Source organism: Rutilus rutilus (genome assembly GCF_951802725.1).
Source record: "Rutilus rutilus genome assembly, chromosome: 10".
In the NCBI taxonomy this organism is placed as follows: Eukaryota; Metazoa; Chordata; class Actinopteri; order Cypriniformes; family Leuciscidae; genus Rutilus; species Rutilus rutilus.
This window is the reverse complement of record NC_140215.1, coordinates 16,160,377-16,188,165: the sequence shown is the minus strand read 5'-3', so window position 1 is coordinate 16,188,165 and position 27,789 is coordinate 16,160,377. Positions and strand designations below refer to the sequence as shown.

Below are 27,789 nucleotides of genomic sequence, written 5' to 3'. Positions count from 1 at the left end.
TATTTTAAAGACTTTCTTTTTAATATACAACATCGTATGTACACTATAATATTTTCATAAAAATGGACAAGTGGCGCAACTTGACCTTGTTATTTGCAGCAAATAAATGTTAACACCAGTCTACAATTGTACATCTTTGTTGAAAAAGTGCTGTCTTTCCCACAAGACAGGAGGCGTGTAGTTTCTCCCAAATTGCATGTCGCATTCCTGTTTTAAATGTCTTTTGGTAAAACCTGTAACCTGTTGAGCATAGAAAGGAATTATTTGGTCTTAAAACCAAGGTTTTCCAGCAAGCATGACCACAGAGAAATGACAAATGAGTGACTGTAAATGTAGATAGTACCTTACAAAGAGTAAAGTCATGGACAACTCTGCGTTCAACTACAGGCAACCTGTGAAACTGGGCAATGAGTCACACAATTCATTTAGCAGACATTGTGTTCCCTAAACTCTCAAACAGCAACATCTTAGCATGAGAAGCCAGTGCTATTTTGTCAAAGTCAATGCCAATTTTGGATTTGATGGATTCTAAACATAAGACTGTTCAATAAAACTAGGGCTAAATTAAATAAACTAAATAAAATCATCGTCTGTACCAGGCACCGGCTCTAATGTGTTGAACCAGGCCTAGAGAAAACCTGAACATGTGATTTGGGCTATTACATTCACATTAACAGTATTATAAAACACACTTACACACATACAGACAGCAGAAACATACAGTAATAACACATACTGGACACACTTTCAGCTGGCTAATGTTACAGAGATATTCTGCATGTGCAGTCTGCTACAAGAAATAAACAGGTCAACCATAAACAAACTCCAATCTGATCCCCCAACACAGTACTGCATTTGACACACTGTGGTGTGTAACGTTCAGATTTAACAACAAAACAAAAAGCAACATAGATACTACATCAACTACATGGGATACTAATCCCTTTAATAGAATATCTGATTTTAAATGATAAGGGAGTTGATTTTGAGGGAATGTTTGCTTCTGGAAAGTTCAAATTTCTGAATGGCATTCTTCCTTCAACTAAACAGCAGTGTGAATTTAAAATATTTTATGAAAAGAATCAAATCGCATTTTAAAAGAATCTTCCGTATGTGAATTTCTGGCCCTGAATTTAATATTCAACAGCCTCACTGGTTCTTGCATTACATAACTAATTGTGTCATCTACTACCTGGGAGTAATATTTTCAGTAATTAAAGTTACATTTCAGTCTTTTCCTCACTCAAAGCTATTGTCTGGCTTCAGAAGATGTGGTATATAGTAAATATTATGTTTTGTTTTTTCTTGTAGGCTTTCATTGTATGAAAATGAGCAGCATGAACATTTCTCAAAACATTTGTTCCATTGACGAAAGAACATATGGGTTTTGAAAGACACAAGGGTGAGTAAATAATCAAAATATTATTCCTTCTGCATGAGAGGCTGAACCTTTTGCATCACAGCTGTAATGCAAAGTGCTTTAAAGTCCTTGTTGAGAGCATTTTAGTTTGACAGCAAACAGAAAAAAATATTGTCATAAGAAATACAAATTTTGATTTGTAAGTAGTTAGTTATGTTGCATGAACAGGGCTCAAAAATTGAAACTAAAACAATAAATATTCCAAAAAATAATAATCATCTGCAGCACAGGCCTGGATGTGAGTTGTTTTGTGGGTGTTGTTTGTCTCAAAATAATAGGTGACCATATATAAAAACTCTCATTCATTCATTCATGGGCCTGCCCTTACACACTTACATATGGCACCAGCAATCTCTTGACTATTTTCATTTTTAACATATGTGTCAAAACCCTGAACACTCAAAGTCCCAACAAGTACCTAATTCACCATTGTTAGATTTAATTTTTTGTCCTTTCTTTCTCTCCTCATTAAAGCTTGGCATATAGTCTCTTTGCCAGCATAAAGTGCAGCAGTGCTTTGTTTATGTCATGTGTTCCTGGCTCGAGATACTTCTCCGTCGCTCTGTCGTGAAGCTGCGATATCATCACATGGAGAAGATCCTGTCAGTGAATTTCAGCATAATTTTCAGGAAAAGCTGGCATCGCATTAGTTGGATTCGTACAGCGTGGACTTGAGCGGTTTCACCATGCCCTCCTCGTAAACCTTCAGTATGGCCTCGCACACAAACTTGAACTGGCTCTGAGAAGACAGAGAACAGAGGGGAAGTCACAGTGAATGGAAGATGAGTCAGTCTATCAAGCAAGAGCAGCCAAGCGTGACGATAGTATGTGAAACTGGGATGAGAGCATAATGTGTCTGTGTCTGTGTGTGAGAGAGAGAAAGCGAGAGAAAGCAAGATGGAAGACTGCATATACAGTAGAACCACCGTGGACATTTTTTGTATATTAAGAAGCAGACGATAAGATGTGGACAATCAAAAATATATTTCTCGGGTCCCTCCTTCAAAATAAGTCTTTAAACCAATTTATTGTCCACCAAGCGAAGGCAGAGAAGAAACAGCACATCTCTCCTAAACATATAAATAATTTGTTTAAAACTCCAACCTTGTGTACACTACGTTTGGAGTCAGTCAGGTTTTTTAATGTCTCTTCTCTTGCACAGCAAGACTGCATTTATCAAACATAAATGCAGTAAAAATAGTAATATTGCCCTTATATTGATATTATTACAACTTAAAATAATAGTTTTCTATCTTAATATATTTTAAAATGTAATTTATTCCTGTGATGGCAAAGCAAAAATTTTCAGCTGCCATTATTCCAGTCTACACTGTCACATGATCCTTCAGAAATCATTCTAATATGCTGATTTGCTGCTCAAAGTAAAATTTCTTACTATGTTGCAATGCTGAAAATGGTTGTGCTGCTTAATATTTTTGTGGAAACTGTGATACATTTTTTAGGATTCTTTGATAAATAGAAAGTAAAAAAAAAAAAACATTTATTTGAAATATATGTTTTGTAATAATAATAATAATAGATAATTTGATCTTGTTGAGTACAATTAATAATAATTCTTTAAAAAAATACTTCGGACCCCAAACGGGGTCAAACGGTTTAAACGGTAGTGTATGAGTAATAGAAAGAGTGATGCTTTAGCAACACCACTAATGAAAAAGAACAGAGTGGGCATGTAGTGCACAAGTGTTTTCACTGAGCATCAGCCCTTTCTTCTTCTTGTTGTCTAATTAGTGTTGTCTCATGGTCAGCAGACTCTGGGCAGACAGGCCTCATTCATGTATCATGCTGAAATCACAGCTGCATCATTGTCTCAAGCTTTGGGAGTCCCAGCCTGGATAAGAACCCCTGCTACAGCAACTCTTCTTCACATTATGTGTGAAAACCTCACGGCCAGTGGCTGCATTTTAAATGTCAGTGAAAATGTCACTTCAAATGATTTTTTTAGTTGTTTATTTAACATGTCATCATTGGCTATACCGTATTCAGCCATGTCTTAGTAAATGAAGACAGAAAGCTAATGATAAACCCTTAATGGATGACTGACAGGGGATATGACAGGACAAAAGAGGGTGGGCGGGACTTACAGGCGTCTGAATCATCATGGCCCTCTGATCCCGCATGGTTCTCACAATGTCTAACGGATACACTGGCTGACTGCACTCCATCAGACACATTGCCGTCTCCATGGTGATGAGAACTCCCGTCCGGCCAATCCCAGCACTGGGACGGAGCAGAGGCAGGGAGAGAGGAAAACTTGATTACACTGTGATTCTCTTTGAATAACTACATTTAAAAACTACTTTGTGATATAGATATATGAAATACCTGCAGTGGACCACAACGGGCTCGTCCTTCCCAGCTCGTTTATTCCGGACCAGAGCCACGAAATCGAGGAAGTCTGTTGAGTCATCTGGTACACCGTGATCAGGCCATGCCAGGTATTGGATTTGGGTCAATTCCCTGCTCTCCCCACTCTAACAGCACAAACAACAAAACAGCAAACAAAAAAATGACATGGTTATCATAGCAAATGATACACTGTAAACAAGATCCCAGAGTCCAATATTAACATTTTCCAAGTGCCTACTGCAAATAAACACTGGCGGGAAGTGATAGTTCACCCCCCAAAAAATGGAAATTGTGTCAACATTTACTCACCCTCATGCTGTTACTTTATTTCTTCTGTGGAACATAAAATAATACATTTTGAGAAATGTATTTTTTTTTCCCGTCCATAAGTCAATGGGCAGTTTGGGCACCAAAACTGTTTGGTTACCAACTTTCTTCAAAATATCTTCTTTTGTGTTCCACAGAAGACAGAATGCCACACAGGTTCAGAATGACATGAGGGTGAGTAAATTATGATTTTTTTATTTTTATTTTTGGATGAACCAAGTAAGTTAAGCAAGTAAATCAAACACCAATTTGTAACTTTATAAGGAACTGCAACATTACATGGTTCAAGTCTAATACTGACTGTTGACAAGCAAATCTGTGATACACTCACCTCAATGTGAGCAAGAGTCATATCTCGAACCAAGAAAGCAGAGTTTCCCTCCTCAGTCTGGCAGGAAACCTGAAAGCCGCCGTACGTAGCGCTACCTGAGGGGTTCGGCCAGTACTGATGGCACTTCACCTGCGGTAGAAAGGGATGGAATGATGTTAGCTCAAAAAGTTAAGAAAAGACATAAAAATTTATGTCAAACATCAAGAGGTATACATACACGTCCTCGTTCAACCTGAGTAGTAAGCATGACTACCATAGAGGAGCCCTGCTCCCATGTCATCTGCCAGAAATCCGGGCACGTGTTGGGCAGCGGCCCCTGGCAGGCGATATAGCGGTTTATGAGACGGGAGGCAGGGATTTCCATCTGCGAACATGACAGAACAATATTACTATCACAGTCCATCTTTCGCTGGGTGCTTGAGTTCGCAGCGAGATAATAGAATAATTATGAGCTACTCACATTGATGTAATTTGCATTGATGTAGTCAAATGTGCCTTTCAAGATGACTCTAGTAGCATCATCTGACAAGAAAACAACAAAAACTGATTCATTTTTTTTTTATCACTGGTTATCAGTACAAAGGAACGGCGTGCAGCAATACTCACAAGGTGAGATGTCTCTGTAGCGGTTTTTGGAAATATTCTGAGGTAATTTGGCACATGACATTGTCATTCCAGGCCTTTTCCGATACAGTTGCTTTAAAACAAAACAAAAACAGTCAGTCTACAAAAATCCCATTGAATGAAAACTCATTAATGGACACACAACTTTAAGTTATGACCTTCAGTATTCATGCCTTCTTTTCAACTTTCAAGTATTAGACCAGAAATTTCATACATTAAATTTTCCTTTACAAAACATGAACTGTGGGCAGACACTACACTATATCTGAACACGTTTTTGCACATGAGACGCTGGGTAGTGGAATAATTATTAAAACATTTTTTTTCAAATGTTGAACTTTAAACTTGAGCTCTGCCATTTTTAGAACGCCGTGTCTTGCACGAGACGCTGCAAAAGACATGAGCGTAATGGTCAAACATGTCCATTTAGTGCATGTTTACATATAAAATCAACAGGAAGTGCAGTGAAATGCATAACGCATTCTGTGGGAATGACTGCTTACTCTTATTATCCAAGAATTTCAATAATGTATTACTTCAATGACACATTCAGTGCTTTGTGTGTAAATCCATGCATGGCCACATAAAAGCACAATGAGCAAAAAAGCATGCATCCCATCTTTTTTTTTTTATTATCAACATACACATACACAAACCCCACACACACTAACAGGACGATTTTAGAGCTTCCTAATGAAAGACAGGAAGTAATAGGAAGTTCTTTTGATATGACCACATCCTGAATAACCCTGATTGCTGTTGATTTCAGAGCATTCTGTAAATGAGCAATTTAGATAAACAATAGCATATGAGCTTAAACTGCCTTTTTCCTGTGGAGAACAGAAGACAGCTTTTTTAATCATTGATGGAGTAAAAGCATTTGATCGTAAAGATCGAATTACTTGAAACCTGAATTCTGTGCTACTATAAAAAACAAATGGCAGAAAAAACATGAACTTAGTTAGAACTCAAAAGAATGAGTGACAATAATCAGTTTGTTAACTCACATCAAACTGGGCTAGTATAGTAGCATTGTTAAGACCCTCCTTTAACTGCAGCATCGAGTCCCTCCAGGCGTCCTGGTCCAGCTGTGATGGGTCTGTGGGAGATTTCTCTGGGATGTACTGAAAATCAGGCTCTGTCTCCAGTTTCTCCTCAACTACATCATAGATAGCTACATACAGAGAAACAGTTATTGTGATGGCAGCTAAGTCCACAAGGTGTAAAGGACAATAAATAATTTACCCCCAACAAAAGCCATAAAAAGTGAATGAATCACATCAAAGGCTGTCTTTATACTTAAGTTTGGAAATCATAATTATAATGTGTGCATTTGAAGTGATTCTGGTCAAAATAAAACTAAATCCATGATTCTTTAATCATGGCGCCCCAATTCAAAGAGGTTTCAATAAAAATATCTAGTTATCCGAAGTATTTACATAATTGCACCATTTTGAAAAGACTTTTTCAAAAGACTTTTATACAGCAAGGATGAATTAATCAAAAGTGAGTTCACTGTTTGTAGAGTCCATCTAATTAAAAATGAATGCTGCTCTACTGAACTTTCTATTCATCAAATAATACTATAAAAATATTATCTCAGTTTCCACAAAAAATATTAAGCAGCAAAATATTTAAGAAATAATACTACATTTTTCTGCACCAAATCAGCATATTATAATGATCTTTTCATGATCAAAACTGAATGAATGGCTGCTGAAAAAAATCAGCTTTGCCATCACAGTAATAAATTCAATTTTATTATAATATATTAACATAAGATTGGCAATTTTAAATTCAAATATTATTTCACAATATTGCGTTTTTACTGTATTTTTAATCAAATAAATGCAGCCTTGGTGAGTCTAAGAGACTTTTCAAAAACGTAAAAAGAATCGTACAGACCCCTAACTTTTGAATGGTAGTGAAGTCATTTCAACATGACTTGAAGGCAGCAAAAGATTTGTTTATTAATCAGGTGAGTGCTCACCGTTGGGCCGCACCAACAGGAGGAGCTCCCCGGAATGGCTCTCACAGCTGGCCTTGATGAACAAGACCACCTGATCATGTGTGTGCTCTGCAATATCTCGACCGTTGATCAGCACAACCTGATCGCCCTCGTTCAGTCGAGGCACACACAAATCAGCCTGGAGAAGAGATAAAGACAGAAAATGATGAAATTCAAACTACTTGCACCTAGATGACACATGAGATCTTAATTCTTCATTTGGACTGTTCTATTATCAAGTCAGAAATATCAACTAGGAAAACTCCATATGCAATTTTGAATGAAAAGCAGCATAAATCCTTCAACAAAGGCATAAACCAAACACTGACACACAGGGCAGTTCACTGCTAATCCTATAGAGGTCACTCTTCAATTAATCTTTCCTTATTGTCTTCAGCTTTAATCCATTCCCAGCTGCCCTATAAAGGGTAATACTACAGTATTTACAACAATAAACAGTCTATTAAACATACCGATGTCCCAGGTGCTACTCGAGACACAATAATGGGCATCTTCTGATCAGAGCCACCCTAAAAAGGAGAGAGAGAGAGAGAGAGAGATGATTTCTAAGAGGCAATGGAATCATTAAATCATCAACAATCAGTTACAATGAATGACATATGCTGAGCATTTTACCTTCACATTAAACCCAAATCTCCCGTTCTCATCCGGTTTCATTTTGATCAGGACAAGATTGTCATGAGGAATGACACCATTGGGCTAAACATTTGAGAGAAAAAATTACGATAAAGTCAATATTTGAGTGTCATTTTTTATGTTTAAGTTTTAAATTTAAAACAGCACATTGCATTTGTTTTATCAAATTTGCATACATTTTCTATTAAGTACAGGATTCTATCTGTTTTTTAAAGCATTGTATGACTTGGCACCTTCCTACATTTTCTTGCTTGCTTCATTTCTTTCTTCTTACAGTTTCTGAGCATGTTTCAAATCATTGTTTGAGCTATTTTATTGGCACATCTTCACCTGATCTCAGACCGCTTATAAGCCATTACGCCCCCCAAAATCTGGAAAATCTTACCAAGTTCCAAGCGATCACAATAGCTTTTGAAAACATCTTAGTTAGTTAGCTTTAGAATAAAACATTGAAACCCTTTTAGTCACTGCACTTATTTTTTAAGCTTTTTTCGCCTCTATTTATTTATATGTGACCCTGGACCAGGACCACAAAACCAGTCACATGGGTCAATTTTTTGAAACTGAGATTTATTGATCATCTGAAAGCTGAATAAATAAGCTTTCAATTCATGTATGGTTTGTTAGGATAGGACAATATTTGGCCGAGATACAACTATTGAAAATCTGGAATCTGTGGGTGCAAAAAATTTGTCACGTTGAGAAAATCTCCTTTAAAGTTGTTCATTTATGTTCGCGATTGTGCCGCATTCACTCACAAAAATAAATGTTTTATATATTTACGGTAGGAAATTTACTAAATATCTTCACGGACCATGATCTTTACTTAATATCCTAATGATTTTTGCCATAAAAGAAAAATCGATAATTTTGACCCATACAATGTATTGTTGGCTATTGCCACAAATATACCCGTGTGACATGTGACTGGTTTTGTGAACCAGGGTCACATATCAATCTTTTGATTTCATCCTTATTTTGTATTTGTTTTTTTTTAAATATTGCATACTGAAAGAATGAAGTACTTTGGCCTGCATTTTATGTATGAAAAATACTACATACATAAAATGCTTTATTACTATTAGTTTTCACAAACGTAGTGTTTATCTTAAAAGACAGAAAATATCTTAGATAAAAAAACATGTGAAATATTAACTCGCACTGAGGCAGTGAAAATGATTTATGTGCAAGGAACTGCGTGCACCAAACCACCCAGTGTTTTATAACTTTTTGAGAGAGCAACCACATCAGCGGTGTACCATAGAAGGGAGGGACGCTGGACTATTAATGCCAACTTTGGAAAAAGGAACAACAAAGCAGCACAAAGAGTCTGGGTCGAGTGAGTCAGTGGATGTATTCTTACCATGGTCTTGTCTGTTGCTATGGGGACATCGTACATTTCGTTGATGTGGTTGTCCAAGTCCTGTTGGGAGTGGGACAGTATAAGCTGGCTCAGGTTCTTCCGGGACTGTTTGGGTGGGAGGGCAGGAGGCGGTCCTTCGACGCCTTCCGGAGACCTATTATATTCAGGGAGAATAAAAATATATATAATAAATATTCATATATTTATGCTTGCATTTCACTGAGAAGAGCATCAAAACATTCTTTAAAACATCTTTCGATTTGCTAGATAAAAAGAAAATTATACATGTTTGGATCAACACGAGGGTGAGTAAATGATGTCAATATCCCTAATATATATAGGTGAAATATCCCTTTAATAAAAGGGTTCCAATACCATCATTTTTGTCCAACACATGAATGAAGCTTCGTAAAAAGTTTAGCAGTAGCAAACGGCTAGCAGAGACATAAAAAAGGTTTAGCACAATTCAGCTCAATATATTTTATTCAGTTGAACTGCACACATTATACTGTGACAATCCAGTGAACCACTGAATTATTCAACACATTGTTTTAGCTTTCACACTTGGGCACACACTTCCAATGAACACCACACTAGTGATGTAGTACTCGAGTCCGGTCTCGGACTCGAGTCCGGTCTCGAGACCGATTTCTGCTTTCTCGGACTCGACTCGGACTTGTTCTTACAAAGACTCGGTCTTGACTCGGACTCGACCCTTCAAAGACTCGGTCTTGACTCGGACTCGGCATAGGCGGTCTCGTCCCATCACTAGTCCACTAGAATACATACCACCAGAGAATGTCTAATAGGAAGAGAATTGGCACTCTCTGCTTACTTCCGGGTTCTGGACTGGCTGCAGTAACACGTCTCTGTCCATGCGGGGGCGCTCGCGAGTGAGTGCAGAATGAATGGAGGTCTATGGCGAAAAACCGTCAAAATCCACTTTTCTCAGGATATAATTTTTTGTCTAGTAATTTGAATGTTGTATTCGAAAGGAGATGCAAAGAAATTACACATTGCTGGGTGTTAGATTTTTTAGAGCCACTTATTTGGTTTAAAAAGTCTTTTAAAATGTCAATGACGTCAGAATGCTGACGTCATTAGCAGAATGCTAGCGTGTTATGGGCAACAACAACTCAACCTGTAAGAAATCGAAAAAAAAAAAAAGTACTCGTTCATTCAACTTTCAACCTATAACCTATGTTGAACTTGCAAAGCCTACAATAAAATCTGAGATTTCTCAACAGCAATCGGGTGAAAGAGACACATTTAGCCGTATAGCCCCATTGACTCCCATTCAGTCTGCACTCGCTCGCGATCACCCCCAGTGGAATTCTAATGGAACTGCAACCAAAATCAATACAATGGGGCTGAATAGGGAGTGCCAAGGCTCTCCGTAGACGGGCTCTGATACCACTAGAAAATTTTAATTGACTGTTCGCAAAGACCCGCCCCCCTTAGTTACTGTCGCTATGTCCGACAAGCTACACCGTTCTCACGTTACACCATGTTCTCACGCAGTGAAAAATACATCGCGGAGCAGAGAGGAGACTGACAACACGCTGACAGACAGGACAGACCAGGTTACTTTTCGGTTACTTTTGATATTAAACATATTAAACAAAGTCTCGCCTTTCAAACTTGGTCATTTTTTAAAAGAAATTTAAACAATAAATACCGTTTTGTGGCTCTTAAATGTGTAGTGACAGATCGCTGTAGAGCATCAGTTAAAGCTGCTCGTGAACCGATCATCTCTTCCTTCTAGTTAATTTATAGCCTCAAATAAACATGAACAAACATAAGCAATGTTGTTTTAACCACGGCGTCAGTACACTCCGTGTTTCAAGTTCAAATCCTCCCATGTTAACCAACGGACTCGGTCTCGACTCGGACTCGACCCTTCAAAGACTCGGTCTTGACTCGGACTCGACTGAATTTGAAAACCAACGGACTCGGTCTCGACTCGGACTCGACCCTTCAAAGACTCGGTCTTGACTCGGACTCGGCATAGGCGGTCTTGTCCCCATCACTACACCACACCATGGGGGACACGAGTATCTGAGTGTGTGTTTGGATATATGGGGTATACGAGTGTGCGCATCTCAATGTGTGCGTCGGCTCTTACTGACCCCGCTAGTCTTTTTTTTTTTTTTTTTTTTTCATGTTTTCACCCCAGCAGCCGTGGCTCGTCAAAATATTCATCCAAAATATAGATAAACTATATAAACTGAATCAATCAATCAATTGTAAATGTGTTCAGCATTCTGCAACAAATATTTTTCCGATTTTAAGTCGTAAAGTGAGAAGCTTTATGTATGGTCTATATTAAAACTTAATGTATGGCTTCGGCAGGCATGTATAATGATACTAAGTGAGGCAGCGGGTTCCTGAGCCCTCCCCAGCTCTACAGCGCCCCATAGGTTTCCAATGTAAATATGTGGTGAAAAATGGAACTGCAGCGTGATCTGATTGAGAGCCACTGGGGCAGATTTCAGGCAGCCCTGTTTGTTTTCACATTACCTTGCGTAAACCTCGCTCCAGACCAAGACGATATTAATAAGCTTCAGCTTTGTGTATATTAGTCTGCATCAGGTCAGTAACTAGTTGGCATGTTTGTTCTTCCTATGTGGACTAGCGTATCAAATTAATGAAAGTATAAATCCTTAAGCGTGCTCATGTAAATAGCTTTTTATAGTTCTGTTGTGTTTGTTTTATGTTTGAGAATAGACATGGCTTTCTTTTCCTCACTGGAATTCCTCCACAACTTGTAATATTTTAAAACAACATTTGGAGGCAATAAATACTACATTAAGGCAATTCTAAGATAGCATTCTATGCATGTGTCGTGTGTACTTAAAGCCTGTCAGTCAACACTAGAGTGCCACTCTCAGGCTGAATAACACAACCTCTGCCAAGAGTGTTCTGTGTGCGTTCTGCGATTAGAATATAAGGCTTACAAAAGTTTATTATAAACTAGCGCTAACCCAGAATCTGCCCTAGCTAAATTTACAGTCCTTTTAAGTAAATTTACCGCTACTGCACCCTAGCATGGTGTCAGAAAGTGACCCAAACTGAACACATCACACACATACAGAGAAGTTGAGCAGGCCAAAGGTCATAGAGCAAATGTCTGTTTATCTACAGACAGCAGGGACATACAACACAACCAGTGTAGTCCAATTCTCAAACAAATGATTCGTATGAGCCGAATAGTTTCATGAATCGAGAATGCTATAAAAATAAATAAAAATAAAAAAGAATTTAGTTCAGTTCTGAGTATCTACAGCAGGTGGTTATGTCATCATTTGGAACTGTAACAGACTAACAAGTATCGTGTGTGTGTGCGCATGTTGGTCTATTCTTTAGGTGAACAGGAAGCTAAAACAGAAGAGAAAGCATTTCATGCATTGTGAAGCATTGTGAAGCATTAGCTATGCATAAATCTGTGTGTTATGAAATATATATTCATATTCAGTTCCTTTAAATTATATATAAATAAACTAAGAAAGCAGAAAGACGAATGACATTTACCGGCCCAATAAACATCTCCAACACAGACCCTAATATATGCCAAACTCTCACTTCCCGATTACAGTGAATAGCCTTTTACACATAAGGTCCCTTTAAGGGTAAACTGACAGTAAATTACCGTTTAGAGTTCACGTATTCCAAAATACTGTAAATCATTTCTGTCAATTTCCAGTTTGAGAAGTTGCAACATTACTAGTAAATTAATGATGCAATATGAAGAAAAAAAAAAGGATTACTCAGGGTTAGGTCACGACGCGCTGACATAAGAAGCCTGCTTTGGGCCAATCATAAAGCTCTGTCGGAGATGTTTACAGTAAGATCTGCTGCTTTTAATTGTTTTTCTATGTAAACGTGCTAGACAGACCATTCTGACCATTGCGCCACGTCACACTAAAGACCTAGCCTTCATTTCCACTCATTAGCACTGTGGCGCTGGAGTTAATTTTTCGCACTATATATTAGTTACGGCTGTACTATAGTAACTACAGTGTTATGCATCTCATGTTTTTAAGAGCAAAACACGTTCTCTGTGATCATCCCCTTACTCCTGACACTCAGAAGTTAGTGAAACTAAAGTGCTTCTATTTAGTGCAGTGTTTAATTTCTGATGATTGACATTACAGAGTTTGCCAGTATTCTGGTACTGAAGTGTAAATATCTTTCCGTTAATAAGACTGAACGCCGATGCTTGTGTGAACATCTATTTACAGGAAAAGTCAATCTGGTAATTTTACCAGGTTTAATGTGTAAAAACATATTTTATATTTTATAAAATAATATATTTTACACTTTACACATTTTTTGTGTGAAGATAATTTAACTACAACCGTGTCCGAACACACATTTGATGTATAATACACATTAAGAACCAGATGTTGGACTTATGAGATTTTATTGTGGGCGGGGCTATCCAAAGCAATTTATACATTTATGAATTCAGCAGATGCTTTCATCCAAATTGACTTACAAAAGCAAAACATAAGCAATTCATCACAGAGCCGACAATATTCATAGCGTATGAATATTGGTAGGTCAGCAATACCACATAATTAGAAACCAAGCACTTGACAAAACGTCCAATTGCACATTACATTCTGCAGCTGTGGTTGGTTAGGACATGGTGTTGTGCTATTTTATATATGTCAAACTGCATACATTTTAACACATAAACGAGGGGGGAAAAAAGAATAGAATGAATGAACTTTTGTATAAATAAATAAATAAATAGCAAGCATTGTAAGAATGCTCACCAATCAAAATCTAATTCGAACCAAAATATACCTTCTAACTTCTTATGTCCTCCTGGCATCACATTCTGACAAATGACCTTTAAAAATGGCATATAAATACACCTCAATCTTTCAATAAAAATCACGTTAAGAAATTTTGTGACACTATCAAATTACTTTGAGCCGTAATACTAATTAAAAAAGCAATCAAAGAATAATGTTTTTTTTTTTTTTTCAGACATGTTATGTGGTGATGCCCCCAACCGTAAACAGGTCATTTCTAAAACGGTTTAAAGAGTGAAACAAAGGAAAGGGGGTGGGGTGTTATATTTCAATTAAACTAGCTCAGCAAACAAAGTCAAAACCACCACATGTCATGCAAATAGCCTATCTGCCACTGGCAATGTCATTAGGCTTAAGTATACTGCAGACCTATTCAAGAGGATCACAAAAGGCTTGACATGTTTACCATGCACCGTTAAAAACCAAAACTCTGTGCCCTACACTATGAGAGCGGTAAACACGTTTTACAGCTGCGCAGCGTGCGTTTAGTTTCCATTCGGGGCCATTTAAGGGCGCAGACAGAGGGTGGTAGCCGTGATTGGAAGGCAGAGACAAAACAAACAGCCAATATAAGATGGTTTTGGTGCAGAAAAACCACTTTTCCCATTTGAGGAACAGACTTGCGCTTCTGTTTTTTTACACTAAATTATGTGGCTTCTTTAAATAGGGTTTATAATAACTGAAATGATTTAATGTTTCAATAAGTTAGAGCGGCACTGCGGTATGGATAAGCAAACATTCAAGACTTGAAATGCATTACAAAGTACATTAATAAAAAAAAAGCAAGTATACCAAACGTCTGCTAAAAGAGTTGGTTTTCGAGGGTATTCTACTGAAAGATTAAAATAAACTGTCACTGAAATTACTTTGAATAAAAATATCAGCATTTCATCCGTCGGACTTTGACATCTGGAGAGTCTTATCCTTTAAAAGGCATAATCCACGCATTGCTATGTTGTTATTGTGGGCGGTCACTAGATCGTTACTAGTTAGTTCTGGGTGGTTGCTTAAGTATGAACACGAGGGGAACCTTAGGACGCACCATCAATAATAATAAAGCGTTACCAAAGCCAGTTCTTGAGGATGGACTGTTTTCCTTCTGAATAAGAGGAAGTACTTACGGCGTAGACTCCAGGCTGATGCTGTTCGCTTGTGTAGAGGAAGCTGATTTGTGATTGGAGAAAAGAGGAAGGCTGGGGGAGGCATGGATGACATGGTCCACCAGGTGACCCATGGAAGAGGGCCGTAGCCGGGCACCCTCTTGCACAAATAAGGAGTTTCTACTGTTGACAGAACATTTATAGTTGCTGTAATCATTTTCAGCTGTTTGTTTTATGAGTAAATTACAAATCCTCTGGCTAAGGTGTTCTTACCTATTAAAACAAATACATTTTTCACAGTAGCATTTATAGTGACTGTAAAGAGTGCAGTGCATTATAACATATGATGAAATGTTAACTCTAAGTCTAACCCTATTTTTTTATTTTACTGCATTCATACAGTCTCTCTTTCTTCCTGAAAACACAGTCACTGTTAGTTTACTGATAATGCTGAAGTCCATCTCTGAATCTTTGACTGAGAGTGACAGTTTTCATCAGAGCTCCTTGAACAGCTGTCCGACTCCCTGACTTTCTGCATAGGTAAAACTCACAAAACCTGTCAAGAACATGTCTAGGTCGTATTTTACCCCCAAGTCAAAGAAAAAATCATTACAGTTATAATATATTTTGCTTTAGGAATTTAAGCCTTTTCAGGACCATGTTTTTGCATGAAATATGTTTACATAGAAGTTAAATTATATTTAGTGCCTTTGTGCTGATTAAAAAAAAACAAAACAAAAAAAATCAGTCATTTTCTTTTTGCAAAGTATAATTATTATTTTTTTGAGTGAAATGTGACTAATTGCAATTGTGAGATTCACTTACATACAGCTTACACACTTGTCCACCCCCATCACCCATCACCCCAAAGCACCCTGCAGTGTCTTTGCTCATTAGGTTGAAAGTTTCAATGAAACGGAGAGGCACTCACTGGTTGGGTGTCCCAGGGGGGGAGCGGGTGGGCAGGCTTTGGGTCTCCAGCCTCTCTTCAGACAGTGAGTTCCTGCTCACTGCTTCCCAGTCTGTCACACCCATCAACTTTCTGTCCAGGGGCTTGCTGGGAGATCTGAGAGATGAAATGCATTCTGTTAATCTCTGCCATACCCCAGTAGAACCAAAGGCTAAGGTCAATTATAAGCTTGTGTTAACTGTCTGAGTTAGATATTCCAGATTACTATTATCTAATTTGAGATCAGAGATCAGGTTCTTTTTAAACTGAATTCTGAGTATCATTTTACCTTTATGTTCTCCTGAGATATTGTACTACAATGTTACATTTATATTTTGAATGTTTAACTGCAGACGTTCAGTACATTTAGACACAGTAACCCCTAGTGAGAGATCTCTTTTTAGCACAAAAAAACACACCTAAAATTCAAGAGCGCTGTCATATTTTGTTCTGTTATACCAGTATCCACTCTTAAAGTCAGACAGAACAATCTACTGCCAATGTCATCATTATTTTGAGATAAAACAAGAACAAATACATGTTTGACTATGCTCATCATTTGAGAATTTTGTATTTGTTAACATTTCAAACAACTCAAGTGCATAAAAGCATTACATTTTTGAAAAGTCGTAAAAGATAGTAAAAAAAATAAAAGGCTTTTCAGAAAGGATATTAGACTAAAAAAAAATGCATAACAAATCTCATTGTCAACAATTTGGTGAAAGTATTAGATTATATTGGAAATTTTAATATGATTTGATTGAGCAGTAACTCATTATTCAATAATTCTCTATTGACAATGGCATTACCTGGTCTTTTTGCTCTATAATGTTCATGTACTCTACAGTTCAAAAGTTTGGGGTCAATATACGTGTATTTTTTACGAAATTAATTTTATTCAGCAATTAAGTAGATAAAAACATTTATAATGTTACAAAAGATTTCCATTTCAAATAAATGCTGTTCATTTGAACTTCCTATTCAATTTCAAAGTATCCTATAAAATAAAAAAAACCTATAGCAATTTGCAAAAAAAAACAAAACATTTTTTTAACTTACTAAATTTTTGAATTGTAGTCTATGTTAGCATTACAGTAGCCTGATTCGAGCTAAAGAAGTTCCATTACACATTACTCTGTTGTCAGTAGTAGTGATTTTATTCACACGACTGAAACATAAGCTAGGCAAACAGTTTTGGAAATTTCTAGTAGATAGGAGCTGTACTTTCGTGACTGAAAACATCTACTCGGGGGTGTTATTAAGACAGTGACCACTGAGTGAACTGATTTACTTAAAAAGGACTTTGATACAAACATCTCAAAGCTGCGAGTAAAGATCCTTCTAAAGTTCACCTGCTGAACCAAGTCACTCCTCCTCACCAGCTGGTAGTATATATAAGAAATTTAACACTTCCACAGAAATAAATACTCTTTTAGACCAAATATGTTAATTATCATATAATTTATCATTATCATATCATTAACTGAAGAACCATATCATAACCGGTCACCAACACAAAATCCCTTAAGTACAAGCTCACATTACCTTGCAAACACTCTGTCCTTGATTCCCTTCTCCTTGCCATACTGAACAGATTGTGCTTCCGTCCTCCCACTGTGAAGAGATGTACAATGTTGGTCAGGATTCAATCCATATTTCACAACATATAATGTGACTTTCCTGCCTGACACCTCCAATTCTGTGAATGGCCTCATTTTATATGAGGCTCTTGCTGCTCAAAGCTACAGAGTTCAAATATGTTTTATTACACTATAGAGAGCATCAATAAACACTTATAAATCTAGAAAGCATTGCAAGATGAATTATTGATCACCTCCTCATCCTAGTTTCCCTACATCTAAAAGTGGCTTAAAGAGCATCATCTATTTTTCAAGAGTTTATCTCCATGATTTACTAGAGTATTTGTTGATGTCGACGAAGGTCAAGCTTTCTGGTGACTGTGGCCTCCCTCAGCAGAAAAAATTAAACGTGCATCATGCCACACAAAATAAAAGTTTTGAGATTTGTAAGAATAACTTTTACATTGTTCTACATAACCCTGGTTCAACAACAAGAATGATCTGTTGCCACAGTTTCCTATATCAATATAATTGGGTTTCTTTCTAGCTACTATTGCAAATTTTATTCGTAAATAAACGTAACATGTCTAATAATAGATATTTAATTTCATTTATTTATTTTAAATTTATTTATTTTAAATTTTAAATTTAAATATTATATGGTAAATGTAAAAATTATGAGAAAGTGATAGTGAGAAATATGAAAATGATAAAAAATATAAATAATAATAAAATAATAATTATATATATATATATATATATATATATATATATATATATATATATATATACATACAGTGAGGAAAATAAGTATTTGAACACCCTGCTATTTTGCAAGTTCTCCCACTTGGAAATCATGGAGGGGTCTGAAATTGTCATCGTAGGTGCATGTCCACTGTGAGAGACATAATCTAAAAAAAAAAAAATCCAGAAATCACAATATATGATTTTTTAACTATTTATTTGTATGATACAGCTGCAAATAAGTATTTGAACACCTGTCTATCAGCTAGAATTCTGACCCTCAAAGACCTGTTAGTCTGCCTTTAAAATGTCCACCTCCACTCCATTTATTATCCTAAATTAGATGCACCTGTTTGAGGTCGTTAGCTGCATAAAGACACCTGTCCACCCCATACAATCAGTAAGAATCCAACTACTAACATGGCCAAGACCAAAGAGCTGTCCAAAGACACTAGAGACAAAATTGTACACCTCCACAAGGCTGGAAAGGGCTACGGGGAAATTGCCAAGCAGCTTGGTGAAAAAAGGTCCACTGTTGGAGCAATCATTAGAAAATGGAAGAAGCTAAACATGACTGTCAATCTCCCTCGGACTGGGGCTCCATGCAAGATCTCACCTCGTGGGGTCTCAATGATCCTAAGAAAGGTGAGAAATCAGCCCAGAACTACACGGGAGGAGCTGGTCAATGACCTGAAAAGAGCTGGGACCACCGTTTCCAAGGTTACTGTTGGTAATACACTAAGACGTCATGGTTTGAAATCATGCATGGCACGGAAGGTTCCCCTGCTTAAACCAGCACATGTCAAGGCCCGTCTTAAGTTTGCCAATGACCATTTGGATGATCCAGAGGAGTCATGGGAGAAAGTCATGTGGTCAGATGAGACCAAAATAGAACTTTTTGGTCATAATTCCACTAAACGTGTTTGGAGGAAGAAGAATGATGAGTACCATCCCAAGAACACCATCCCTACTGTGAAGCATGGGGGTGGTAGCATCATGCTTTAGGGGTGTTTTTCTGCACATGGGACAGGGCAACTGCACTGTATTAAGGAGAGGATGACCGGGGCCATGTATTGCGAGATTTTGGGGAACAACCTCCTTCCCTCAGTTAGAGCATTGAAGATGGGTCGAGGCTGGGTCTACCAACATGACAATGACCCGAAGCACACAGCCAGGATAACCAAGGAGTGGCTCTGTAAGAAGCATATCAAGGTTCTGGCGTGGCCTAGCCAGTCTCCAGACCTAAACCCAATAGAGAATCTTTGGAGGGAGCTCAAACTCCGTGTTTCTCAGCGACAGCCCAGAAACCTGACTGATCTAGAGAAGATCTGTGTGGAGGAGTGGGCCAAAATCCCTCCTGCAGTGTGTGCAAACCTGGTGAAAAGCTACAGGAAACGTTTGACCTCTGTCATTGCAAACAAAGGCTACTGTACCAAATATTAACATTGATTTTCTCAGGTGTTCAAATACTTATTTGCAGCTGTATCATACAAATAAATTGTTAAAAAATCATACATTGTGATTTCTGGATTTCTTTTTTTAGATTATGTCTCTCACAGTGGACATGCACCTACGATGACAATTTCAGACCCCTCCATGATTTCCAAGTGGGAGAACTTGCAAAATAGCAGGGTGTTCAAATACTTATTTTCCTCACTATATAAATATATATATATATATATACACACACACACACACACTTTTAAATTCATACAAATATTAAAATACATAATTTTCTTCTGTTTTGTTTTTGAGCAAGTGAAAAAGTGAAAAGGAATGGCCTGACTTGGCAGATCAAATAAAAATCTTAACTGTTGATAACTGATAGGAATTCATAACAAGCTGCACTTCCTCAAACTACATGCACTTTATCTGGCCCCTTTTAAAAAGAAATGCAAAGGGCTGTGGATGTGTAGGAACACTGGAGGAATGTCTTACCAGTAACGGAACTTGGAGCCCAAACTGAAGTAGTGCGAAAAGAAGTTCTTCTGTGGAGGAACGGGCCGATCTAGCCGGAAAAAGGTGTGGTGTTCAACACAGGCCTTCCAGAGATTCTTACAGGCTCGGTAGTTGACCATGTTGAAACCGAGCAATGTATCTCTTGTCTCGTGCTGTAGGCAAAAAAAGAAGGAAGGATCTTGAGGCGGTTAAACCAAGCATACTGCATGCTTAACCCCCAAAAAAAGGAGATGTCATTTACATTCCCTGCTCTGAACGTTACACACATTATGTCGTCTTGTTTTGCTCTTAACTTGGGCCTCCGTTTGAAACCTAGCCAAAGTATCCAGAAACCTCTGCTCTGGATAGACCTATCAGGCCTGACACTCCAATCTGCAAGGCTCCATTGGTCACTGGGGACTCCAGAGGGGGGTAAATGCACTTCCCAGACTGTTTTTGGTTGTACAAATCGCAGGGCCTAAGACCCAGGTCCAGGGAAATCGGACCCACTCAGCCAAGCGCTGCCATCTGGGCATCAATTATGGATCATGACATCATTGAGTTCTGCTTTTAGTACAACTGCTTCTGAAAGGTCCCTGTTTATTATTTACACCGCCGGGGTGTTTTGAGGTCTCCAGCAGAGGGTCTGTGACACAGTTGAAACCCGGTTCAGGCACACAGGTTCTCGTCGAGTCTCAGCAATCAGCATAGTTCTGATGTCAGGTCGCATCCTGCTCCCCCACATGCAAAATGCATCATCTACTCTCCATAATTAATAAGCTGTAAAGAGTGTCTATCTCTCTCTGCATCGTCACTGGCAGCAGGGCAGTAATTACAGAGGGATTTCAAATAAACAAAGATCAGTGGTGCTAATGGGAGCCATTATGCTATTTAATTTGATATTGACTGAGATGATTTATTAATAGGAATTACCGCTCTCTGCAGTTTCTAAATGGGAGTGATGATGTCTTTTGGAGTCATCTTATGATTTTACATAGTTATCAGCAAACAGTGAGAGGAAATATTGTAGTTACAAATATTTTTGTACTTTTTTACTACAAAAATATTGTAGTTTAAATTGAACGTTAACTTCACACATATGCAGCCACACATTACACAAGAATAAATTATATTTTTAATATTATAAATGTATACTGTTTTAATACAATAATTTTAAAACATTAATATTTATTTAGTTATTTAATTATTTGTGCAGTCAATATAATGCCCTACATTTTCAGTCAAAATCTAAATACGATATTGTGACGCGTTGTGAATGGCGACCTTTGTTTTGTGATATGTATCATATATGTGTCAGATTATGTTTCCTGGTTTACTCAGAAATGCATTACATTACAGAAGTTAAATGTGTTGTGAAATCTTTAAGTTGCCATGATTAATTGATCTAGAATTACAGAAAGAAAAAAAAAGGTGTACCACTTACCGCCTCTTTTCTTAACTGGATGAAAAACTGTTTGCATTTAAAAGATATTTTCACAATCTTCAACCTAAAATAGAGAAGAAAAAAAACAAGAATTTGTTGGTAACACAAAAACACATTGCATTGTTGCAGGGCAGCAACAAACACATTTATGCGCTGTTAAAATTACCTGACCCATTTCATGGCCCTTTGTGTCTCTCTAAGCATTACTCCAATTAAAATATGACTCAGAGTGAAGCTACATACTTATATTCAACACAACACACACACACACTCTCAAATGTCTGAATAAACACATGCTGGAGGAGTGTCAACCACTTATGACACATTCTGTCACACACAAATAGTACAGCACAGTGTTGCCTCAAGTTGGTCAAACTGAACATCCACATATTTGTGTGCATCCATAGTCAGCGTTGTATACATTTACTCTTTTTAACCATCACTATTGAACTTTATGAACTACAGTGGTGAGCGATAAAATAATCAATAAGCGCAACCGTTTGCCCTGAGAGCTTAGTTGACATCTGTGGTAAACAGACCCTGTTTCTCTTCTGGGCTAAACATAGTTTGCCTGGAAAGCATCTGTGCGTGTATTTCAAATGGGAGGTGCTTGGACAACAGCTACAGGAGCAGCTGGGCCTTGTGTGCCAGAAAAACAGTCTGCTGGTGTGGGGTGGGGGGAAGCTTTGGCCGATGAGGATTTGGGTGCCGCTATTTACATTTACATTTGATCATTTAGCAGAGGCTTTTATCCATTCCACATCGGCTATTCCACTTCTCACAATTTGAAATGAGTGCAACCAAAACATGGAAAATCTAAAAATGTCTGAACATTTAGTCTTAATAACAAAATATAGATATGCACATATTTTAAAAGTTGACAAAATCAACAAATCAATAGAAACTAAGTGATATAGTTATAGAACAATTAAGAGTGAATAATATATAATGTTCTATGTATATAATATGTTGTATGCAATATAATATAGTATATAATATGTAATATGCAAATATGTTGGGGATATTTGGGGGATATTTAATTTGATTTTATCAATCAATAAATTCCACTAGAAACAAACCTTGTTGTGTTATTTTAATTTAATACTGTGAAGCTGCTTTGATACAATCTGTATTGTGAAAAGCGCTATACAAATATACTTGACTTGACTTGTTCTTATATTGTCCTACATTGTGAAGCATTCAAACATTCAGCGTTGACTGACGCCTAGTTAAAACAACACATTAACACAAAAACTTATAGCAACAAAAACTGCATTTTGAACTGGAAATCTTCATTCAAGGATGCCTTGAGGCTGACAGCAATGCTTAACATTCAAACTGGCTCAGTTTGCAACCTCAGCCACAGTCATTACACTTCATGACTTGAACCCGAATTACACAAAGTAGGCAAGTTCACTTACCATGGAAAGTAGTTGATTCGTACCCTGTTCTTGAAGATGGCAATGCCAGCTGATATCAAGCCTATGAAAATCTCTGTGTTGCTTTGATCCTGAAAGCAGGAACAGAGCGAGAGAGAGAAATTATTAATGAGGATCATTAAATGTTTTCGAAACTGTGTTGTGTAATGTTGTTTAAAGTGTTAGTCCACCCAAAAGTGAAAACTCTTTTCTTACTTCTTACTTTCATGGAACATAAAAGCTATGCAAAAGGCTCTTTCCCATACAATGAAAGTACTAAGTCTTCTGAAGCTATACAATAGCTTTGTGTGCGGAACAGACCAGAAATGAGCTCGTTTCAGTGATTCGCTTTCTATACAAAGAGGCTTGTGTGTAGATACATAATGGAACAGCACTGGCACACTTACCCTTGCATAGTGCAGCTCCACTCCGTAGAGTTCCAACGTTCGTGCCGTGTTCAGATAATTGAATTCAGACTGTGCTGGGTTAAGTCCACTGTGCCCAGGCCAAAAAAGGGGAGAATAAAAGGTAAAAAATTAAGACATATGCTTCAGATTCACATCACAAGAAGTAGTAGAGGTATGTGTGCACAAAACACTTGTGTAAATTGCTTAAATTGCCGTCTTTGAGAATCCACCGATTTGTCAGTATGGCAAAGACGTGGAGCACAATGATTTTCCTGTTCTCAGCACAGCTCTACACTGTACGTACTAAGTAATGAGCACTGAGAAAGCACATGTGAGTGTTCATGAATATTCATAAAGCCATATGTGAAATCTACCAGACTCCTCCATTGTGGCAAATTTCTGACAGCAATGTAATGTGCTGAAAGGAATATTTGATTACAATAGTGACAGGGTTGGCCAGAGTTCAGCCAGAGTAAGTTTAGAGCGGTGACTCTTACTTGTGTTGCTGGTGATGTTTGGTGACATCTTTTTCAAAGCCCTGAGGCTGGTTGGGGATGAAGCAGAACTCAGACAGGTATCCCGGCAAATTCTCTGCCTCACTGAAATCACCCAGCTCAGCTGAATCACACAATACAACCACAGTGTTATGAATAACAGCCATGACTCATAACAGTGCAACATGCAGACAAAGTCACCCGATAATGTGTATAAAGGGGCAGGATCACTATGGATACACACTGGTGCCCACATCTCTTGATCACTCGCTTTGTGTGTGACTTACACATATTATTATGTGTCACTATTATTATGTGACATAAAATCGAAGCAAAATGCCCTAAAAGTTATATGTCTACAACTTATATAAAAGAAATAGATAAGAAAATATATATACTTCTATTAAGGATTCATTTAACCGATCAAAAGTGACAGTAAAAAGAAAAACATTTAAATTGTTACAGATATTTATATTTCAAATAAATCCTGTTATTTTGAACTTAACTGTAAAGAAATTTGACCAAATAAATGCAGATTTGGTGAGCATAAGAAACAGCTTTTAACTTTATTTGAAAAATGTATTGAAAATAATGATTAAGATGTGTACAATCATATAAATTCAAGGTGTAAGATAGAATGTAAAAAACAAACGTAATGTCCGCACACTGATATGACTGCTCCAGAAAAATATTTATTGCATCGTTTCGACCATCAGGTCTTCGTCAGGCAAAGACCTGCAATAAATACTTTTCTGGAGCAGTCATATCAGTGTGCGGACATTACGTTTGTTTTTTGCTTTAGTTAATCTCCTTTGTCCTGCACCTGATCCCTGTTTTGGTTTGAGGATTGTGCAAACCTTTTTCGTATTTTTGACTTCGTAAGATAGAATATTCTATATATTTTATATATGTAAAAATATACAATTTTTAAGTTCACATTACAGGTTTAGAGTGTTTTAGAGTGATTACATAAAAAAATTCTGCTGAGATAACATGTTCTTATTGACACATGCCAAATGTTGTCAGATCAAACATGTTGAGACAATCTATGACTGCACATTGACTGAACGAGACCAATTCAACTTCACTTAAAAGCTAAGCATTGTGTTGTCATTACATTCATCCTCACTTTAGAATACAATGACAAAACACACTAATGCTTAAAGCTATTCAAGGGTTTAGCATGATTAAACACCTGTTTCAAATTTATTATCATGTCAAACACACAAGTCTTTCAAATCCGCTAAACCAATTCCATTGACTGAAAAAAACCAACATAAACTGCAGCATTTAGCATCAATTTTGCCATTATGGCTGCTTGTCAGTAAACCTTAAAGCAAACAAAATAAGTTGCAATAGATAGCGCTGTCCTAGGCTACTGGGCTCAACAGAATCCCCTATGACCTATATAGCGCCCAAACTGCACGCTAAAAGCCCCGGAGAGACCGGAGCAAATGTGCTCACTACAGCAATCTGTCAAGAGTCATTATTGTTGAGCTCAATCTGGCAAGCGGACCCCCTAGGGCCCGGGATATGCCATGTCACTGCTCCATCTCGAGTGGGCACTATTAGGTTAACTCAGATGTGCTGGGCTGTGTTTGTGCCTGCTGTACTTCAGAGAGATTTCTTGCTCGCATATACTCCTGTTTTACAAGCTAGTGCTTGTTAAGCGTTGAGGTTGTGCACAGATGGAATGTACCATGCTGAGCTTGCGCTGTTGTATTTCGGTGGTTTGCTGGGAAGCTCAGCACTGGATTTTAGTTTGCATGATACCATCTATGGTGAGATATATTGCCTGACGTGGAAAAAGAAATGTGGTGCATATCATAGGCAGAAAACAACTTTAATTATAATTCTGCTGCTATGCTAAATTGCTATCAATTCCTCTCACTCAAGAAAGAGAATTACAGGCGCCACTTGTTTGACACCAAACATAACATTAAACAGGATTTAAAGTTGTAACATTAAAGAGGCCAAACCAGAATTAAAGCAAACCACATGTAATTGACCGTCACATACCGTTCTGCTTTAAAAAACTGATTTAGTTTTGTGGCTTTGTCATTTAGATCCTACAACCGTTCATTCCAATGAAGGAGAAGAACTCATACTTACACTGAACAGCGTATGATGCCAGGAGTGCGGCAGTATTGTGCGGACAGGGCAGTCTGGGAAGGATATATATTATATTAAATTAACAGTATAACATGTTGGAGATCAAACCAAATTGGTCCCAAATTACTATATTCAAGTAACCATAAAAGAACATTAAGCACATGCAACTTCAGAAGCACAAACTGCAGTGGTATCACAAGATGAATATTGAATGAACAATCAACATAGTACCAGTTACAATCATTTACAAGTAAACTGAATGCCCGTACTACTGAACGCACCTACCATGCAACTGGACTTAGAAAGATTTATAGTTAAAACAGTCGCACAACATCCAGCTCACCTTCCACTGAGTATGTCCTGCTTAATCTGTAGAAAATACAGGTACCTACACAGATGGAAAGAACATGACAAATCATTTATGTGAGCCACTGGACAAAAAAATACAAAAAAAAAAAATCTAATAATTGAATGTATTGTTCATGAGGTGAAGTCTTAAATATAAAAAATTGAAATCAAACTTCCTACAGGAAATGCAGTGCAGTCCTTGGATATTGAACCCACGATGACCTGCTGGTGCCATATTCTACTGTTTAAACACTACAAAGAGATACTGCTACCATATCACCATGAATCACTATGAATCACCATCACTGATTCAGGTGAGGATGTCAATCAGTGTAATTTGCTTTACTCATCCCTGTTCTAGTCTATACTTCTCTGAACTATTTTTTACCTCTATATTTCAGCCGCCTTAGAAACAAGAAATACAACAAATTATTCAACTATGCTAAAGGAATAAATGTACAAGACAAACCCCATGACATTAAATCTATTTCTCTTTCTCTAGTTTTTAGTAATCTATTAGCTCTGAAGACTTTTACATGACATGGTACACATTTAAAAGTGTGCAAATTAACTTTTAGCATACTTATTTTAAATCAAATTGTATTTTTACATTTTTTTTTTCTCCCCGCATTTTAAACACAAAACTTTTAAACAAGCATTTAAAATGCTTTCTCTTTTAGAAAAACAGACCAAAATATTGATGACTGAATTTGGTGACAGATTTTGGTCCAAAAAAAAAAAAAAGGGCAAGAATGTCCTTCTCACCTTACGACCTTAACTTATGCCATGAGCCAGAATTCAAGTGAACAGAGCAATGTTTCTTTCATAAACACTTTTCAAGGTCTTCATTTTATGTGCATCAAAGCTGAAATCCACAAACTCACCGTGTGTATTCTTCCTGAAGTTTGTTGGGGTCACTCACAAAAAATTTCACCCGGAAGTTTAGATGATGTGGGGAGCCCCCTAGCATTTTATTCAAAAGAAGAACACATGTGCAAGATGTGGAGATACAAAAGAGAGAAATAATAAATCAATATTGGGTTGTAAACAACAGCCTTTAGTAAAGCTTTATATAAAATTACTTACGTTTTAATTGCTTCCTTATGGGTTTATTTGGATCCAGCCACCTCTATAAATTATTGATAGGGAGAAAGAAAGAGAGAGATAGAGAGAGGAGAAGAAAAACCTTAATAACATGGCAACAGTCCAACACGACCTAATGTCACTCAATAATTCAATAGGCTTGTGTTTTCTGCTGTGGGGAGGTGGGGATGTACTTATCTGCAGTTACACAAAGAGACAAAGTAAGTGTGTTTGTTGAGTGAAAAAAAC

At 37.3% G+C, this 27,789-nt stretch overlaps 1 protein-coding gene across 2 annotated transcripts in view; it reads right to left on the bottom strand.

The window, feature by feature from the left end:
* Positions 1 to 6: 6 nt before the first annotated feature.
* ptpn4a (protein tyrosine phosphatase non-receptor type 4a) overlaps positions 7 to 27,789 on the bottom strand; it is a 53,995-nt gene continuing 26,212 nt past the window's right edge. The window contains exons 4-27 of one of the 2 annotated variants that reach the window (XM_084421483.1): positions 27,544 to 27,586; positions 27,342 to 27,420; positions 26,453 to 26,497; positions 26,110 to 26,162; positions 24,001 to 24,121; positions 23,504 to 23,591; positions 23,100 to 23,188; positions 21,679 to 21,742; positions 20,235 to 20,407; positions 17,518 to 17,586; positions 15,955 to 16,089; positions 15,045 to 15,206; positions 9,101 to 9,254; positions 7,717 to 7,800; positions 7,554 to 7,610; positions 7,063 to 7,219; positions 6,080 to 6,246; positions 5,055 to 5,145; positions 4,909 to 4,970; positions 4,666 to 4,812; positions 4,449 to 4,577; positions 3,767 to 3,915; positions 3,526 to 3,661; positions 7 to 2,159 (exon numbers count right to left, since the gene is read on the bottom strand). In XM_084421483.1, the coding sequence (XP_084277609.1) occupies positions 2,067 to 2,159; positions 3,526 to 3,661; positions 3,767 to 3,915; positions 4,449 to 4,577; positions 4,666 to 4,812; positions 4,909 to 4,970; positions 5,055 to 5,145; positions 6,080 to 6,246; positions 7,063 to 7,219; positions 7,554 to 7,610; positions 7,717 to 7,800; positions 9,101 to 9,254; positions 15,045 to 15,206; positions 15,955 to 16,089; positions 17,518 to 17,586; positions 20,235 to 20,407; positions 21,679 to 21,742; positions 23,100 to 23,188; positions 23,504 to 23,591; positions 24,001 to 24,121; positions 26,110 to 26,162; positions 26,453 to 26,497; positions 27,342 to 27,420; positions 27,544 to 27,586 (2,547 nt within the window). In that variant the 3' untranslated portion in view covers positions 7 to 2,066. The remainder of the gene's footprint in view (positions 2,160 to 3,525; positions 3,662 to 3,766; positions 3,916 to 4,448; positions 4,578 to 4,665; positions 4,813 to 4,908; positions 4,971 to 5,054; positions 5,146 to 6,079; positions 6,247 to 7,062; positions 7,220 to 7,553; positions 7,611 to 7,716; positions 7,801 to 9,100; positions 9,255 to 15,044; positions 15,207 to 15,954; positions 16,090 to 17,517; positions 17,587 to 20,234; positions 20,408 to 21,678; positions 21,743 to 23,099; positions 23,189 to 23,503; positions 23,592 to 24,000; positions 24,122 to 26,109; positions 26,163 to 26,452; positions 26,498 to 27,341; positions 27,421 to 27,543; positions 27,587 to 27,789) is intronic. The other variant, XM_084421484.1, reaches the window with a different exon arrangement.